The sequence below is a fragment of the Lepidochelys kempii genome, chromosome 2, assembly GCF_965140285.1.
Source record: "Lepidochelys kempii isolate rLepKem1 chromosome 2, rLepKem1.hap1, whole genome shotgun sequence".
NCBI lineage: Eukaryota > Metazoa > Chordata > Testudines > Cheloniidae > Lepidochelys > Lepidochelys kempii.
The window spans coordinates 6,300,367-6,313,715 of record NC_136381.1 but is presented as its reverse complement, the minus strand read 5'-3'; the positions used below and the strand labels follow the sequence as shown (position 1 = coordinate 6,313,715).

At 47.4% G+C, this 13,349-nt stretch overlaps 1 protein-coding gene across 3 annotated transcripts in view; it reads left to right on the top strand.

Annotated features, from left to right (window-relative positions):
• ADGRB1 (adhesion G protein-coupled receptor B1) overlaps positions 1 to 13,082 on the top strand; it is a 385,515-nt gene extending 372,433 nt beyond the window's left edge. For all 3 annotated transcript variants that reach the window (XM_073329982.2, XM_073329980.2, XM_078851413.1), the window contains 2 exons: positions 154 to 258; positions 12,627 to 13,082. In XM_073329982.2, the coding sequence (XP_073186083.1) occupies positions 154 to 258; positions 12,627 to 12,824 (303 nt within the window). In that variant the 3' untranslated portion in view covers positions 12,825 to 13,082. The remainder of the gene's footprint in view (positions 1 to 153; positions 259 to 12,626) is intronic.
• Positions 13,083 to 13,349: the final 267 nt, after the last annotated feature.

The following is a 13,349-nucleotide window of genomic DNA, read 5'->3' as shown; positions in this document are numbered from 1 at the left end:
AGGGCCCAGGTCCTCAAAGGGATTTGGGCACCTAACTTGAACCTAGGTGCCCACTTTGGCAGTTTCCTAGTTGGTGAGGGCAGTGTAGACTCTGATGCCACCATCTTAAGGGGAGAAAGGTTTGCTGACCTTTCGCACACGTCTTTGCTTCAGAAAATCATGCACACGCGAAAGCGTCACCAGGACATGTTCCAGGACCTGAACAGGAAGCTGCAGCATGCGGAGAAAGAGAAGGAGTTACCGACAACGGAGAGCAAGGTCAGTCACTCACCCTTTGGAGCTGGGGGCTTCCTGCTCCAAGAACCATGATGAGCATGGGGGTGGAGGAGAATGCAGGGGCTCATACCAGAACCCTGCCCTTCAGTGTCACTCCACTCTCAATATACTGACGTGCACGTGTGTGTGTAAAATCCTAATGGTAGTGCACAGCCAGTGGAGTGTTCACTCTCCTCTAGCTCACATGTAGTGCAGATACAGACAGTTCTGAGCTCTGTTCCTCATGTCTTGTGAGGGTGTGTGGTTCAGCTTGTGTCTGTGGTGTCCATCTTCTCTGCACCGAGTCAATGGAACCTTTAACACCTTTACAACGTGGACTGGGGAGCAGAGGGAGGGCGCAGTGGAGATGGGTTGGATCCCCATTACCATCTATGGGAGCTGGTCTCAAATCCAAGGCAGGAGTGGAGACCATAAGTTGTGACGTTTGGACAGTCAGGGCGGTGGGATTTATGCCGATGGGAAAGGAGAGGGATGCTGCTGAAGGAGTCTGACCTCAGGACAGGGGCTCCATTAAAGACACTTGTGTCAGTGACCTGTTGTGAGGTGACTTAGAATCACAGGGTTAGAAGGGACCGCAAGGGCATCTAGTCGAACCTCCTGCCAAGATGCAGGATGTGTTGTGGCTAAACCATCGCAGACAGACGGCTCCAGCCTCCTCTTGAAAGCCTCCAGTGAAGGAGCTTCCACGTCCTCCCTAGGCGTCTGTTCCACTGCCCTACTGTTCTCACAGTTAGGAAGTTTTTCTGAGCGACCATCAGTGGCAGGGAGGCGATGTTGTTGGAAGAATACAGGGGAAAGCCGCGGCCTTCCATGGAGGGGAAAAGAAAAGGATCTGGAAACACGAAAGGCCCATAAGCTGCTTCTGGCCCTGTGCAATTGTGTGTATTACACTGAATTATACTGCTGCTGTCAGCTCCAGCGTATGTATCGATGTGAAGTTCTAAGCCATCCAGTCTGTGAGGTGGCCCCGGCAGGGACGTTCCCTCCAAGGAGTGAGTCAACCACAGGGAAGGCACATGTTGCTCTAGTATGGGGGAGGGCAGTGCACGGTGGCCAAATTGGGTCCAGCATGAAAGAGCCGTAGTGACAAAGAACTTTTCCTGCAGCAGTAAGGAAAAGCAGGCTGGCCAAAGGGCCATCTTTTGGGTGTCTGAGCCCCTCCATGCCTGCTGGGCTGGTGCCAAATGGCTGGCAAGTAATTTAATCTAGTCCAGCAGAGAGGGAAAAGAAGTAGCAGCTGCAGAGTGGTGGGCAGCCTGGCTCAGGGCTGTTCTCTGTGAGACCGCTGGGGATTGCTCCAAGGTGGGATTTCTCTCTGTTGGTTGGAATTTCCCCCATCCATCTTCAAGAGAAGGCAGAGTTGGCATTCATGGCCATCTGTGGCACGACCAAAAGGACTAGCCAGTGAGTGACTGCTGGGGCTTATTTTGTTAGGATTTAGTTAGAGATCAGGCCAAGCCACAAGGTTTAAAGTGTGATAGGGTGAGAGGTTTTGGTTTGGTTCATTATAAACACAGGGCCCAGCTATAACACTGGGATCTGGGCTAGGATTGTGTAGTCGATGGTTTTGGAAGTCAGGGTTTTGCTCCATGCAATCCCTAGTTTTACTGTGCATGGTGGTTTACTGCAAGGGATCTGCTTATAGAGACTGGCTGTTCAGAATGACTAGGACCCTCAGGCTGACAAACGGATTCAGTTTATACAAGAACCAATCCTAATCTTTGCCCAGACTCCAAATGGATTTTTATTTGAGATGGACAGTCAGTACACTCTTCACTTGCTATGTTCCTCCATATTTCCCAGTTTTGGGACAGTACTGGGAGCAGAAGAGCCTAAATATTGCAAGAAAGCCTCTCTGTGTAGGATTCCTAGGCCAGCTTTACAAACTCAGGCTGTTCAGATATTTCAGAGAAGTATCTGAGCTTATTTGGTAGCCTAATGTTAGGAGACTTGGTTCCAGATATACCACCAAAGGGCTTTTGGATGGTAACAGCTTTCAGCATGTGCTGGAGTTGGACTGAGGAGATGTATATTTTAAATATTTGCACAGGGCAACCTGATTCTCTTTCTGGCCATGACCTTTCTTACCTTAGGTGCATTAAATAAGGAGCCTTCTAAGCATTGGTATTCAGTGGTCAATAGTGGGGTTTGGTTATGCAAAGTCCTAAGCTAATAAGAAAAACTATCACTTCCCTCCTGCACCCCTTTCCTGTCATTCCCTTGAACTGGCTGCTGTCTGACCTCATATCAGAGAAGGCAACCTTTAGATACCACGGATACCTTTGTTAAACCACCCCTGTTTCTTTTCTCTGTGTGTTTAGGTTATAAAACAATGGAGTGTTTCTTCTGGTGGAAGTGATAAAACTAATGTTAGTGTAAGTCTGCCTTTCTGCTTTGCATCAGAGAGCCTTGTAGACAAGTCCCAACCCCTGCCATGACGCATGACTCCAAACACATTCCCTCACCAGTACAAAACGCCTCAGCTTTTGGACACAAACGAGATCATGAGCATCCTGGAATGCCCCGTAACCTCCACCATGGAGGAGGAGGGACGGCTAGTGGGTCTTCTTGCTCATCCACCTGCCTTGCTAAGGCTTCGATTTCATTCTCCCTCAGCACCTCTCCAGCTGATGGCTGTCTAGTCTTGCCTTGACTATCTCCAGCAATGGCAATTTTCCAACCCCTTCGGGCAGCATGTTTCATTGTTCTAGCTGCCCTCCTAGTTATGAAGCTTCTCCTAATCCTTCCACGACTCCTCCCCCCACACCTCTCCCTCAGATCAGAAACTTGCTGCTGAAATTCCGGGCAAATATCTACTTGAGAGAAAATGCCTTTGATGAAGTCTAGAACTGGTGCTTGCTCTATAGTTTTGAATTCAAGTGGCAGTCCCACTTGTGTTCCATTGAGCCACTTTGTACCTGTCTGAAAATGATTAGCCCATCATCGCATCTGTTGCACTTCTTCAAATGTGGATCAAAACCCAAAGGCATTTATGTAGATAATCTAACCCTGACTAGTCGTGATAGGAAAGTCCAGTTTGTAGTAGCAGCGTTAACAGCAATTATTTCTATGCCTCCCACAGAGCATTGCTAATACTAAATTAATCCTCAAAAAGAAAAGGAGAACTTGTGGCACCTTAGAGACTAACCAATTTATTTGAGCATGAGCTTTCGTGAGCTACAGCTCACTTCATCGGGTGCATTCCGGTGAAGTGAGCTGTAGCTCACGAAAGCTCATGCTCAAATAAATTGGTTAGTCTCTAAGGTGCCACAAGTCCTCCTTTTCTTTTTGTGGATACAGACTAACACGGCTGCTACTCTGAAACCTAAATTAATCCTGTGTCTCAGAGACCAATTAAATTGCCTAGTCCAAGACCAGGGTGGGATCATCCCCTGCGGTATATTATCTATGTACCTCTTCATCTGTTTATTTCAGTTTATGAAAACCTGCCCAGCCAGTACTGTGGGCGCATGTCCAGCAGTTTATGATAAAAACTTCATCACCCAGTAGGACTAATTTTCAAAACATAAGGACAACGCTCTCCAAACTCCATCTGTATCTCAAGCAAGGCTTTGCCATCACTTCTGCCCAAGTACTGCGGCTAAAATAAATGGGCCTTACACATCTGGGCTCTGATGAACCAATCAGGGATGTAAATTTCACTGCCAAAGAGATGATAAAGTATACTACTAAAGGGCTCTTAAATCTAGCAGACAAAGACATAACAAGACATCGTGGCTGGAATTTGGAGTTAGCAAAGTTCAAGTTGAAGTAAGGATCCAGACTTTTAACAGAGAGTAATTAACTCTTGGGACAGCTTGCCAAGGGATGTGGTAAATTCACCCTTTCTTAGAGTGTTCAAATCAAGATTGAACATCTCGCTAAAAGATCTGCTGTGGCTCAACTAGAAGTTATCGGGCTGGATGCAGGAATCCCTGAATGAGGTTCTCTGGCCTGTGTTATCCAGAACGTCAGACTAGATGATCATAATGGCCCTTCTGGCCTTCAAATCTATTAATCTCATCTCCAAGAAGCATCTGCCTTCAATCCGCTCATGAGTAAACTGGGAAGAATTTTAGCTCAGGGCCCTGAGAGGATGCTGCCTGTCATGATAGCAGTGGGGAAGGGTTTTCTCTAACGTAACCAGGACCCAACTCATTTAAGGATTCATAGGTTGCAACCAAGAGAGGACAGGTCACAGAGCATGTAACACGCATCCTGCGAGCAAAAGGAAGTGGCGGCAGCCTCCGGAGAAAACACAAATGATTAAAAGCACTCTTGGCCACTGCTGCCATCCGGGCATCCAACCGGCCTTCGGCTTGCAAAAAATGGGCACATTCCCTCAACAGAGGCAGCTGATATCACCTTCCCCAATTCCTTCAGTCTTCCCCCTCCAATCTGGGTTAAGACTGAGCCAGCTTGCCTTCACTCCCAGCCAAGGGGATCCTACAGTGTCCCTCTAGGGCAATTTAAGATCACTTTGGGCTTCTCTGGCTGTACCATGCTGGGGAGTTGGTTTATTACTGGCTGAGAAGATTGAGTTCCACCTACTGAATAGCCAGCGTCACACTGTGTCCCTCCCATTGGGTCATTCTTTGGCTGATACAAATTATTGCCCAGATCCTGTCTGCTAAAAAAAAAAAAAAAAGTTAAGCTGCTGGAAACCTTGTTGCTAACGCATTTCTCTATTCAAATGCTAATCAGTGCCTGCCGATTACAGACTGTGGGCCAGATATACAACATCCCCTCCCCCAAGCTCTGTCTCTCTCCAGCCAACAGCTGAGAACGTTAAAGCAGGGATGGTAGAGAGCCATGTAGAGCCACTTTGTAAGCTGCTCCTCCTAGTCAATTACTCAGCGGTTCTAGGGCTTTTACTGGGTGTTGTCGGAAGCCAACACTCTGCAAGGGCATAGTATGAAAGATAAGCCTTTGCAGGCTTCAAGGTAAGGGTCTCCTTTGTTTCTACTGTGCTCAGGGCCTGCTTTGAAAGCGATGAAAGTGATTCTCCTGAAGTTCCTCTCCTTGGGCGTTCTCAGCACCATTGGGAGAGTTTTGAGTCACACAAAAGTCCTCTCTTGCACGCTCTCAGTGTCTAGTTTTGCAGCTCGTTCTTTCCTTATGTTGAGACCAGCAAATTCGATTCCAAAAGGAGCTGTGACAAATTCCGTGGATTCCTTGTGCAAGGGATTCTTCCACACCTTTTATTTTAGCTCCCAGGGGTGTGATCCCCCCGGGGCCTTGGTTGGAGTTTGGGATTTGAACAAAGTCCAAAGGGCCAGCCCATCATAAAGTCTAAGCCATCCCGGTTTCCTGCCAGAACCAGAAATGGGCTGAAGGTCACTGAGGGTACGTCTACACAGGGTTTCGGAGCCTGCAGAAACGAGCCTCTGAGCCTGGGCCGACAGACTGGAGCTAGCAGGACTCGTGCTAGTGCTCTAAGAACAGCTGTGTAGACCGTGCTGTGAAGTGGAGTTCGGCCTGGAGCTCAGGCTACGAAGCCTGGCCCAGCCCAAGCAAAACTTCAATGCATGGTCTAAAAGGCTATTTTTAGAATGCCAGCCAGAGCTCCATTAGTAGCCTGAGTCTGTCAACCCAGACTGGGAGGCTCGCTTCTGCAGGCTCCAAAACACTGGTGTAGACAGACATTTAGAGGCCCCAGACAGCCCAGAATTCAGTCCCAGGCTCATCCCAAAACCCCCTGGCCTCCTATTGCCTCGAATCCTGGCCATTCACTCATCGCAATATCCAACCCCAAGCTCGCCTCAGAACCCAGCCCTGCTCATTCTGAAGCCTGGCCTGGCTCTCGGAGACATATATGTGCCGCCTGTGAACTTTCAGCAAGCCTAGGTCAAGTGTTATGTTTGTAAATGTGAGGGGATGTGACTCACCACTGCGGCGCCTCCTGCTGGCTGTCCTGGGGATTAGCTCTGCTAGCCAATGTGCCCTCTTCTGGTGATGTCTCACCACCGTCACATCTGCTCCTGGCCCGTGTCTTCTAAGGACCACGGCATCCTTTTCAGGACACAGCCCTCTAGCTGCGCCACACTCTGTGCTCCCCCCTTCCGGGGGAATGTACTGTAGTCAGACGGTCCAGCCACTTTCTCAGTGGTGAGTGGGAGTGAAGGGGGAACCTGGGCCCGCCCCACTACTCCAGGTCCCGGCCCAGGGACCCTGTAGATGGCAGCCATGCGCTGCGCCCCCTTCAGCCTCTCCATACCTTTCCCTGGGCTTCTTCCCCGCAGACCCAGCACCTTCTCTGACCTTATCTCAGGGCTTCAGCATGCCAGTCTTAGCAGGAGCTCACTCTCACTCACCTGATCCTGCCCAGCACTGCTCATTCCAAGGTGCTAGCTTTCCTCCTCCTCCTCCTCTTCCTCTTCCTCTTCCTCCAACTCCTCCTCCTCCTCCTCCTCCTCCTCTTCCTCTTCCTCTTCCTCTTCCTCCTCCTCCTCCTCCTCCTCCAAAGCAGCTGGTCGTCCCTCCTTGAGCTCCAGGAAACAACTGGAGCTGCTCTGCCCTGCAGCTCTTCTTATATGGGCCTGCCAGGCCCTGACTGACTGTTCCTCTGAGCCCTTCTCTGATTGGCTGCCTCCTGCGCAGTCTCCCTAGGGCTCTTTTAACCCCTTAGAGCCCAGTGTGGGGCAGGCACCCCATCACAGAAATAAATTCTGAAACCAGCCATAAAAGCTTTGTCCAGCTCTAGCCTTGATCCTGACAGAGCGTGTTCTTAAGTAGAGCTGAGTGAATAATTGATTGTTTTTGGTTCAGTGGCCAAACCAGAAAAACTGGGAGGGTGGGAAAGAATTTGTTTCAGATTGACCGAGAAGTTTTGTTAAACCTGAAATGAGTTTTTACGTATTTATTTTTCATTTTGCTTATTTTTTGGGGTGGGGTGGGGATATCCTTTTTTGTTTGATTGCTTTTGTAAATAATCTAGCAAAATTTTGAAATGAAACATCATCATGAAACCAAAAGTTGAAACATGTAGCTTAGAAAGTGTTGAAACAAAATGTTTTGTGTTAATTTTCTCTCTTTTTGGCCAAAACTATTCACTGAATTCGACCCAAATTCACAAGTGGCTTTGGTTAACCTGAATCTGTGTATTATGACAAGTGAATAATTCGTCTGAAAAATTTCAGCTGTTCCTGAGATGGCTATGCCCTGGCCTCTTGTGGTCTTCTCCAGACATGGCTTGATCCAGCCACTTTGCAACCAGTTCCTCCTGCTCAATCACCAGGAGACTGTATCAATTTCATTGACATATTCCAGAGTGGAAGGAAGAAAGGATTGTAAGTCACACCTCCAGGCTGCAAGGGGCAAGGGTCTGGATGTGGAAATCCTCTTATGGACAAGGTTGAGGAGCTCTGCTTTGTGTCTCTATATCCTCTGCTAGAAATGTGCTTCTCAGCTGGAGGTTTGCACCATCAGAAATGTACCATATGGTTCCGAGGCTCATCAAAGGCTCTTCTGGAGAAACTCCCCTCTCTCCCCTCTCCCCACTGCCAGCCGGAGCTTTCAAAAGGCTTTTCAGACCTTCCCAAAGAACATACTGTTGTAGGTAATTAGTAGTCTGGGCCATGTGTCCGCCTGGCATATCCCAGTGCACGTCAGAGCTAATTCACTCATTTGCTGGCTACCTGTCTTTCTGTTAGCTGACTTGGTAGCTGGAGACATTGCTTCAGGGTGGGAAAACTCAGCCAGAACAGAGTGCGCGGTTGTGGGCTGAGCATTCAGGGCTACAAGGCCGGTCTCTGCGTCAAATTTGGAAAATAGAGTATCTGCTCCTAGGAACCCAGTTCTAATCATTGTGAGTCCCTCTGCAGGGGCCCCCCACTCCCAGGCACGACGTCCCTGCTCCACTTCACATTTAATGCTCTCTGCACTTTTTAAAGGCTTTGATGAAATGATAATTAGCAACGGTTAAAAGGGAAATTAGAGTGTCTTTTACAGGGAACGCTACATAAAGTGTAATAATTGCTACAATAAATTCTGTTATGAAAACTGCAGAGGACCTTAATTAATTCAGGCATAAAACATCTCTAAGCTGTCCAATGTCCCATATACCATCCATCAGCAATCCCACACCCCACGTAGCTCATCTGCTACCCACCATCCTGTCTACCTTCCGTCAGCTACCCTGCTGCTCATATAGCATCCCTGGACTGTCATCAGCGACAGACCTTATCATGCACCTTAAATGGTTTTCAGAATGGCCCCCTGCCCATTCTCCCCCAACCGATCATACAGCAAGTGCCTTTTTAAAGAGAAGAAGCTGAGTTATCAAGCAGGTGGAATGAAGGTGCAGTAGCCTGGAGGATTCTGGATACTCATTCTGGCTGAGCCGTTGGCTTCCTCTGTAACTTTGGGGCATGTAACCTGGATCCAAATATTTCCAGTTGAAGCCAAGGGGGGGGGCCTGCAAGTGCTCAGCACTTAAAACCAGGCCCAGGGTGTCTGAGGTTGGGCACCCATGACACTGAAGCCCCCGAAATCAGAGGGCACGCTGGAAAATTTGGGCCTTGCGCTGTTAGTGCTTCAGTCAAACACAGTTGTGCAACATAGTGAAAACCAGACAGCTTGCTGTGAACAGGTGTGGCATCACCAGGCTATGCAGGAAGATGAAATACTAACCAAAACAATGAGGAGAGGCTTGCCATTGCGTCAGTAGAGTCCTGGCTCCCAATTGCTGGTGTGCCTCCTGGTGCTGGCACATCAGGGTTTGCTGCTTGGTATTCTAGACTCCCTTTCCTTCCTTAATGATGAGCCTGTATGATGGGCCAAGTGCATCAACGCTGCCTACCTTTCTTTGCTTGCGCACAGTCCCACCAGCCCTGGGCTCTGGGCTTCCATGAGCCTGGTAGGTTGCATTACAGGCCGGTGAAGAGGAAGCAGCAGTCGAGCTGGTTGGAAAATGGATTTTCTGTCCCATGAAACTTTTTGAGCTGTTGAAAAATATTTCATCCCAAGTTGGGACAAACACCCAACTTTTAAAATTGTTTGATGAAAAAAAAAATCTGGAAAAAACCCTGTTTTGGGTCCATCGGCCCATTTTGTTTCTCTAAAGTTGAAACATTCAGCTCTGATTTGATTTCAACCCTCCCAGCTGGGAGAGGGATACACAATTTTATTTCCTCAGAGCAACAAGCCCATGGAATGTGTCAGGCCAGGGAAATGATTCCATCTTTTTGAATTATTGGCACTTTCTGTTTCTCTTTACCCATCTTCCTGGCTCTCCCTGAGGCCTTAGACCTGGGGCCAGCACCAGAGCAGTTTGCAGTGGGATCACACAATTCTCTCCTCAGGTTTTGCTTTGCTATGGATTGGTGGGTCTTTCCTCCTGCCCAGAAACTCTGCTAAGACACTATGACACTAAGTAGCAGTGGCCATCTTATATAAGCATCTCAAGGTGTCCCAGGGACACAGAGACCGAATTTTAATCATTTCCATGGGGAGGTAAGAAGAAAAAGGACACTGGAACTAACCACTGATCCCCATTAGTCTTTTTGCAAAGAGCAAGGGATGTTTAAGCCCCCGCATCTGGGCCACTAGTCAACTCAGTTAAGTCTCTTCAGCCTACTAAATTCATCTTGAAGATCCAGTTGGATACGATATTCTTCTGCACTGTGCATATTAAACTGGTGTGCAGCGTGGCCCACCTCAAAGGCAGCTGCGTCAGCGACAGGAGCCGTGCTCCTTATATTTAGTGTATTTTAATGGTTTTCATGTGATCTGGGGTGGAGTTGACATGCATGCGGGCTGGCTACCTCTGTCTGGCCACACAAACAGGACAGCAAAGGCAAGCTTCCCCCGGCTGCTCCTCTCCCTGGCCTCTGAAAACCACACTTTAATTGCTGGCTTGCATCACCTGTTCAGATGACTTGGCTGGGTCTCAGGGTAGTTCCCAATTCTTCATGTCGCTAGAGTGGCGAGTTCACACTGAGTGGCTTGTTCAGGTTTCGGTGCTCAGAAGACACCCAGCACAGGAATGGCTGGGACCGTTTCAAGTCAAGCTTAAAGTATATTAGCAGAACTGAGTTGTTGGGGGCCAGGCCTAGAGTACTGGGGGGTGCTAAAGGTCAGGACTGAGGTGCCTTGGCAAAGCTCTTGAGCTTGTGTGGAAGGGCAGGTTTAAAATAACAGGGTCCTGCTGCTGAAGGTGGCCTTAAATAATACCCGGATCAAAGGAGGTCTTTCCATTGCAAGAAGGGAGGGGAGTTACTTACTACATTGACGTATACTTATCCAACCATCTGTGCCTCTTTCTGTGAAGTATCGTAGATGTGGACTTGGTTTGCACTGAAATCAGTGGCTTGTGGTACTACAGCATATTGTGAGATCTTGTCTTCGGACTGGTGTTTATACACTGACGCTGTGCCTGTCAGCTGGTCACTGAGGCCTGGTCTACACTGGCGGGAGTGGGGTGGGGATCGATCTAAGTTACACAACTTCAACTACGTGAATAACGTAGCTGAAGTCGACGTACTTAGATCTACTCACCGCGGTGTCTTCACTGCGGTAGGTCGACTGCTGACGCTCCCCTGTCGACTCCGGCTGCGCTTCTCGCTCCGGTGGAGCACCAGAATCGACGGGAGAGCACTCGGTGGTCGATTTATCGCGTCTTCACTAGATGCGATAAATCAACCCCCGCCGGACCAATTACTCCGGAGGTAAATGTAGACATGCCCTGAGTCACATTCATGCAGAGACGGGCTGCAAGAATGATCGGGGAATGGAGAGCCTAGTTTGTGGAGGAGCTTGGCTTCTTTAGCCTAGCAAAACAAAGGCTGAGAGAGGATCTGATTGCTCCCTGTAAATATGAGGGAGAAGAGCTAATTAAGCTACAGGACATTGTTGGCACAAGAATAAATGGGGATGATCTGTCCAATTGTAAATTTTGTCTGGAAATTAGAAGAAGGAGTCTAACCACTGGAGGGGTGAGATTCTAGAACAGTCTCCCAATAGGAGCAAGAAACCTAACTAGTTGGAAGATCCAGCTTGCTAGGTTAATGAAAGGGGCTATATGACAGGGCTGCCTGCAATAGCAGGAGACTGGACTCACTTCCCCAGGAGGTTCCTTCCAGTCTTAAATTCTAAAGTGTCTTGACAACCATGACAGAGTGAGGAGTAGAACCCATGGCAGGTGGCTAGATTAGATAGGCAGACATAGCTCTAAGTTTTTGATTTGTGGCTCTCCCCACAATGTCACGCACAGGAAGTACCCTGAAACACCACAGCTTGGTGTGTGGATATGATTCTTTCAGTCAATACCTCTGAATAATGGCACAAGGACTATAGAGTGGATCTGGATGCATGTGACCTACATGTACATCTTCTTGCCTTCTCCCCTATTTTTCTTCCTCCTCATGACCTGAATCATCTTTCCTTTCTGTCCACATCTCTTCCAGACCAACCCCTTTTCCATGGCAGGTGGTTTGCAGAGAACTTCATGGTGCTATTGTGTCTGGGAGAACCCATTTTATTCTAATGTTTGGGTGCTTTTTAGGGCTGATAAAGGGTGAAAAGCATCTCTGTTAAAAAGCGAAAAAGGGGGAAGCTCCATGGAATGCCAATTGAAAATATTATCCATGCATGTGTTTCCATTCACACATGATTATGAGAACACGCCACAGATTATGAAACCCCTGGCAACCCCTATAAAATATACTAGAGCATTCCACAATATGTTTGTAGAAACTTCAAAATGCCATTCGTGGGTTGATTGCAATGGTGACACACTGGCATAAAGTTGCACTAACATAGTGGTGGATCAAGCCCCAAAAGTGTCATTTGGAGACAGTGGAAAAACTGCTATTGATTTCAGTTTTGCAGAATTGAGCCTTTAATCATCACAGGTATCGTCAGTAAAAAAAGCAATTACATTTATGAGATGTTTATTGGGTGTGGATATAGTTATAGATATATAGAAATGGACTGTGCCCCTTTAAATACAGCTGGTGAAAAAATGATTTTTATGCAAAAATTTCTATGGAAAATAAAACTAAATATTTTTTTTCAAAATGTTCCATGGAAATGTTTGATTTTTTTTTTTTGGTGGAAATTCAAATACTGAAAATATTCATCTGAAACCTGAAATATTTTGGTGTTCAGTATTTCATGGAAAAACTGAAATTTTCCTGGCAAGCAGCCATTTTTCCCCAAAAAGGCCTCTTGTTTATTTGAAAAACTAATTTTCTTTCAAGAAAGAATTGCGATAGAAAATTGTCGCCTAGCCGTATCTTTAAAACAAAAAAGACAAGAAGAAATCTAGTGGATGAAGGGTAGTGTTTGCAGGACTAGCAGTAACTTTCTTTTTTTCCTCTTTCTCTGTCTTTTTTTCCTTTGCTTTGTAGCAAGAAAAACAGCAGACACCAAACAAGAGACCCTGGGAAGGAATCAGGAAGGTCCACTCACCTCCATCATGGGTTAAAAAGGACATGGAACCTTTACCACAATCTCCCTTAGAACTAAAAACTGTGGAGTGGGAGAAAACAGGTGCCACCATACCTCTGGTGGGACAAGACATTATTGACCTTCAGACAGAGGTCTGAGCAGAAAGGAAAAAAGGGACTTTTTTTTTCTGGAAAAACGAACAAAACAAACAAAATTTTAAAAGCTGATTAAATTCAATCGAAAGTGAGTGTGGAAGAGTGTTTGGTTTCTTTTGAAACCTTTGCTAAAAAGAAGTAACTTTTGTACTGTTCTCAGCAGAGAGGGGGAATATTACTTTATAGAACTTAGTAGCAGTAGAACAAAGCTATCTTCCCTGGGTAGGCCCAAAGAGGACATGAGCCTGTAAAAGTAAAAGGAGGGGGAGTGGGTGGGGCGGGTGGGGAACAAAATCAACACGACACTTTAGTGGCGAGAGGATGACGGGGAGCCATCGCCAGATATGTTGAGTCTTCCTGCTCTGGAACTGGGAGCAACGAAAGGACACTGGGAGCAAATATGGCGGCAGAAAGGCCAAGAGGATTGGGGTTGTCTGGGGGGGGAACAAGGAGCAGGGATTAATTCAGTGGGAACCCAGCCAGGATGCTGGCTGGCCAAAGGCTGCAGGGGAAAGCTCAGCATTGGCT